The 5,676-nt window shown below is 38.1% G+C and overlaps 1 protein-coding gene across 1 annotated transcript; it reads left to right on the forward strand.

Moving 5' to 3' along the window:
* The first annotated feature begins 150 nt into the window (after positions 1 to 150).
* Positions 151 to 5,290, forward strand: LOC5508605. Its single transcript, XM_001629120.3, has 4 exons — positions 151 to 353; positions 1,911 to 3,052; positions 3,414 to 3,689; positions 4,438 to 5,290. Exons 1-4 carry the CDS (start codon positions 151 to 153, stop codon positions 4,911 to 4,913), a joined length of 2,097 nt encoding a protein of 698 aa, XP_001629170.3. The 3' UTR covers positions 4,914 to 5,290.
* The last annotated feature ends 386 nt before the right edge of the window (positions 5,291 to 5,676 follow it).

Here is a 5,676-nt window from a genome sequence, read left to right on the forward strand (position 1 = left end):
AGTCACCGTCTTCTCCATTTACACTTGATCCACTCAAATCCGATGCCACAAAATATGCAAGCAGTATGTTATTCTATGGCCGCGAAACCGTGATAACACTGGGCGGGATCTTGTTTTGCCCACCAACTTGCCCAGAGCTTTGTTTTAGCCATGCTACGTAGAACTTTATGCATGAAGATGCGGAGAAGAAAACTGTTTGTTGGTTGCGTGTGTTGCCTTGTGTTGGCTGGATGGCTGCTTGTAGAACACCAAATTAAGCTCGCTAAAACATGCACATCGCCTTCCTGTGTGACCACGAGGCCTTCACGGATGCGACAGGAGTACGAGGAACTAGAAAATTATAAGCCGAAAAGGTGGGTATTGAATTTGAATACAAGCAAAACAGTGTGAAGAGACACCCCGAGTAGAGGCCATTTCTTCTTTGTTTGCTCTTCTTACACGCGCGTTATTGAAGGCATATCGGACTGTGTATCACAGAATAATGTTTCATTCATTTTCATTTTTTTATTTTGCACTATTTTGAATAAGATAAAGAATATTTGGATACAGGTAGAAAAAAGGGGAAGTTAACTATTTACGGTACTTAAGAAGAAAAAAAAATTTAAGGTGCGCAGTGACCATAGAAGCATAAGCTTTCGAGATGGTCACTGCCACAGTCAGATTTCGAGGGTCTTACAGGATATTATTATAATATTATTATAATATTATTATTATTATTATTATTTTTTTTTTTTTACAATATATAATATATACATAAACAAAATATAATATTTTAGAGTGAGGAAAAGTAAATCTGGCCAGGGTGGATCAATATTAATTCTGATTATTTAATAAATGCTCTAATTATCTAATTATCTGATTATCTAATAAATGTTCACACTCAATTCTCAAGGATTCTTTGACTCACACGATGTATACACAGCCATTATCTCTTCTGCGCCTGCAATTTTAACGCCAAACCTCAGTGTTTGTGTTTTGATCATCACAACTGACGCGTTTGAAATTAGAGGCAATTTCCCGGTCCGCGCGTCAGATTTACCTCAACAACGTAAATACCTAGCGATAGACTTCCTTCTTTCCTTTTGTTTGTTTTCGACCCTTCTAACGTAAAACCTGAACGCTAAGACCGTCTGAATAGAGTTCTAAAGTGCAAACCCCCGCGGCGCTCCCGCGGCACTTTCGAAGCACATTTCTAAATCTAAACTGGTCCGTTTTTGAGTGGCAAAAGTTCATCGCTAGTTTCTAATTGGTTTTGTAGAAGGAAATGTAGGAAAGCGATAGTTCCGCATCGAGAGTTTAGCTTGATCATTTTTGATATCATAGGTTATTTTCTCCAAATGTGATTTATTTGTTTTCTAGGATCTCAAAGTCGCCCTGGTTTATGTATCTTTCAGTTCTTGTTATTTCTACTTACATTGTATTCCGCGGCTATTTAGTTATGTCTGGGTCTTTGGGAACATTATTTGCGTTGTCAATGGGGCGTGACTTTATAATTAGACTGATATCCCCTTCAATCTTTTATCTTTGTGGGGAAATCAAACAAATGCAAACATGAAAATAGCTGAACTAAATTTTAGAATAGAATTATTTCGCTTGTATAGCTTGATAAAGCCGCAAGAGACTCGATGAATTTGATTGTATGCTCTTTGATGGAATTCGCTCGTTATTGTTTTTCTTTAGTAAGTAGAAATAAGTTTGAGAGCTTTTGATACGGGCTGTCAAGTCTTTACATTAATATAATGGATTTTTATTCAAAAGCTACTTTTGAAAATAGCTTTATTTTTTTATTATTTTGTATATAAATATTTATTGTGACTGCAGCAATTAATGTTTAACTGCAGCATTAGATATATTTGTATGGATCAATTGAAAGGCCAGAAGCAATATTACTTATCCCCTTATCTTTTCAGAATGGACAATGTTCTACTCATTCCAAATCCTGTGAAAGGTTTGCGTCATATCTCAAATGCCAGCATCTGCACACTACCAAACGTTGATCCCTTTGATATCTCAGTAAGCCATTTAATTACAGACTTGGGGTTTGATCCAAAGTGCAAGGGGCCGCTTGTCCATTTTGCCGTCAACAGCCATGGCAACCTTGCACTGAAGAAGAAGGAATATCGCAGTCAAATCAATATGAAGTCTGTGAGCCTCCAGTATATCAGCCGTCCGCCGGAAGATGACAGCACATTTGATGTCAGTGATGGAATAAGCCCTTTTGTAAAAAATGGTGATAGAAATTTAAGGAAAATTAATCAAGATTTTCTTCAAGTAGATTACCAGGTTAAAAAACCTAAAGCACACAAGCAGACACAGTTCATTGCTAAAGTTTCTCCTAAGCAGGATTTGGTAAAGAAACTCAAGCAAGTTGAGATGTCTGATCCGGCTGGTATGCCCTTAAATGTGCTCATGTTCGGCTTTGATTCATCATCTAGAGCCACCTTCCAGCGTAAGCTACCTCGTACTGTTAATTACCTAGAGAAAGAACTTGGGGCACATATTTTCAAGGGTTACTCGATTGTAGGAGATGGTACAACGCCAATACTCTCAGCACTTCTCACAGGAAAATTTGTCAAGGAATTGCAACACAAAGCTAAGGAGAAAAAGAGAGATATTGAGAATCTTGATGAGTGGCCATGGATAATGAAGGAGTACGGCAAGCATGGTTATGTTTCTCTTTATGCGGAGGATGATCAGAAGATTGCCACATTTAATATTAGAATGAAGGGTTTCACAACGCCTCCGTGTGACCACTACATGCGACCATTCTGGTTAGCATTGGAGGAACATTCACTGCGCAAACTCAAAAGAGCCAAGAAATTTCCAGAAAATAATCTAGAATGCATGGGTTCGGAGGCGCTACATAATATTACGCTGGACTACCTCTACAGCTTGTACGAGGCCTACCCCAACACCCCCAAGTTTGGCTTTGCATTTATGTCGTACCTATCACATGGTATCCCTGAGAAGCTTAGTTATGCGGATAATGATCTTGTTGGGTACCTTGAGAGATACAAGAAGCTGAGGAACAACACGATTCTTATCATACTGAGTAAGTAACACTCATCATGCTAAACACATTCACATGTGTTGTTGGCTATACTGTATTTAGCCATCCTTTGCTCTGTATTTATTGTGATTTTTGTGCATTTATACCCAATATAAATAATAATGTAGAAAATGATAGCATATAACTTGTTGACAACACATGTATGTTTTAGATGCTCCATTGCTATTTTCATTATTTTGGCCACATGCATGCAATGTGGATAATAAATTATTCTCATTTTGATATATTGTTGGGGTAGATAACAAATAATTCATATTTTAATTTTAGGGCTGACAATATCTATCCAGTCAAGGAAGTCTTTTTTTACTTAATTATCGTTCCTTTTATCTTGGTTTTGCTCTAGGTGATCATGGAGCTCGAATAGGTCCTCTGCGGAACTCCATGCAAGGAAGTCTGGAGGAGCGACTCCCCATGTTGTCAATCGTCCTCCCAGAGTGGTTTGAGAGCAAATATCCTGAACTAGTTGCTAACATGCAACACAACACAGAGGTGGTAACAAGTCCATTTGATGTGCATGCCACATTACAACACCTTCTCTCCTTCCCTAAGGAGTACCCTGGACAAAAGACGCAGAGTCTACTCACAAGGATAGAAAAATCTCGCACGTGCTGGGAAGCAGGTAAAAATTTAAGAAAGGCAAATCAAGTGACTCCCTTTCAGTTGGAATGCTGAATTATATGGGCACAACATGGTTGAGTCGAAGGAATAGAAGGTGCCTCAGGCGGCTGCCATGTGACTTATGTGCGATCACAGCTTAGATTGATAATTGTTTTTTTTGTGGAGGGAAGAAAACTGGAGAACCTAGAAAAATCCTTGAGTTAAAGGCGAGAAATGGCCATTGAGACTCACTTGGAACTGAGTATCAGACCCATATCCCAGTAGGGAGAGATTGGTGCTGTAGGGATGATCTCCCAACTGTGCCACCTAGGTCTCCCAAGAAGTTAGTTTAGTTTATTAGTTTATTACCGTCTCTCGCAGCAAGGCTGAATTACAGGCGGTGTCAGCAACATATTACAGATGGGGGGAAAAATTATGCTAAATGAGAAGCATATATACAAGAAACAAACTGTCCGAACCAATCAGTGTTCATGGGTTTAATGTGACAACTCGTGTTTGCCCTCATGTATAAGGGTTGGCTCTCACCTCCAGTCTACTTTTTACCTGGTTGTACAATGGGTTTCCTGGTTTTATTTTCTTAAAGTCCTTACATCTATTTTCCCTCCTGACTGCAAGGGACTCTATGTAACATTCCTCTAAAGCAATTTCATGAGAGTGATGGTACGATTATTCTTAACGCGCGTTTCTGAAACTTACTTTAAACTTGGATGTTCATAATGTTTAATATGTATTTTTTTATCTTTGCTCAGGCATTGATTACCATTGGTGTCCATGCCTGAAATGGAAGCAAGTGAGTGTCAACACTCCAGGGATACACCAATCAGCAGAAGCAGTGGTGCAGAAAATTAATGACGTCATATCCAAGAGCGAGTACTCCCGCCAGAGATGTGCACCACTTGAGTTAACAGGAGTTGTCTACGCTGCTGAACTATTATCTGCCAACACAGGCTCTGAATACGTCTTGAGTCCAATCAAGAATGGTAGAATGAGACGGCATAAAGTTCCTAGTGGTAGAAGGTATCAGATAGTTCTTGAGACTTCACCTCTAAAAGGAATGTTCGAGGCCACAGTAACGATACGCAAGAAAGGGCGCATTGTTGTTAACCCACACATCAGCAGAACAAGTGTATATGGGGATTCTCCCAGATGTGTTGTTGATCGGCACCCAGAGTTGCGGAAATACTGCGTCTGCTATGAAAAGTTAAATAAAGAGATAGAGAGGTGACACAGGCCCATATTCGGTTAGAAAATGTTTAGATGTAATCTCTGATACAATAATGATTGATATTCTCAATACAAATGAATAATAACTACAATAGCTCCGTCAAACACTGAAGAACTTTTTAACAACTCGCACAAAAATGTTACTTAATATATAAACATACCCTACTGTAGTAGCTTCATGCTTGCTGCATATGAGACTTTGTTTCTTGATTATTATTTAGTTTGGAATCTTTATCATGATTACAGCCATTTTGGGGGGAGGGGGAGGTTATTTTTTATATGAGTTAGGCTTGGCATGGCTTTTTTGATCCTATGCAATAGTTTGAGAATCTGTTTGTTTTGTAGCAGATAATACAATAAATAAACAATTAAAGGCAATTTTGCAGTTTAAGTTTCTTATAAATACACAGCTAGATATAGTGTACATTTATCAGAAAGGATGATATTTTATAAAATATGTTGTGGTTTGAAATGCTTCTTGGTTTGAAATTGTTAAAACCAGTTTGAAAAAAATTCAAACCAAGAAGCATTTCAAACCACAACAAATGTGGCATGGTTTGAATTTTTTTCAAACTGGTTTTAACAATTTCAAACCAAGAAGCATTTCAAACCACAACAAATATAAATGGTAGTTAATGTTGCAAGGCATTTAAGTTGTTTTCTTTACAGCAGCAAAGATAACTTATGCACCATATATAGCTGTATAGAAGACAACATAGTCAATTGTGGGATAAAATTCACTATTACAGTATATAGCTGATAAG

This window comes from Nematostella vectensis, chromosome 6 (genome assembly GCF_932526225.1).
Source record: "Nematostella vectensis chromosome 6, jaNemVect1.1, whole genome shotgun sequence".
In the NCBI taxonomy this organism is placed as follows: domain Eukaryota; kingdom Metazoa; phylum Cnidaria; class Anthozoa; order Actiniaria; family Edwardsiidae; genus Nematostella; species Nematostella vectensis.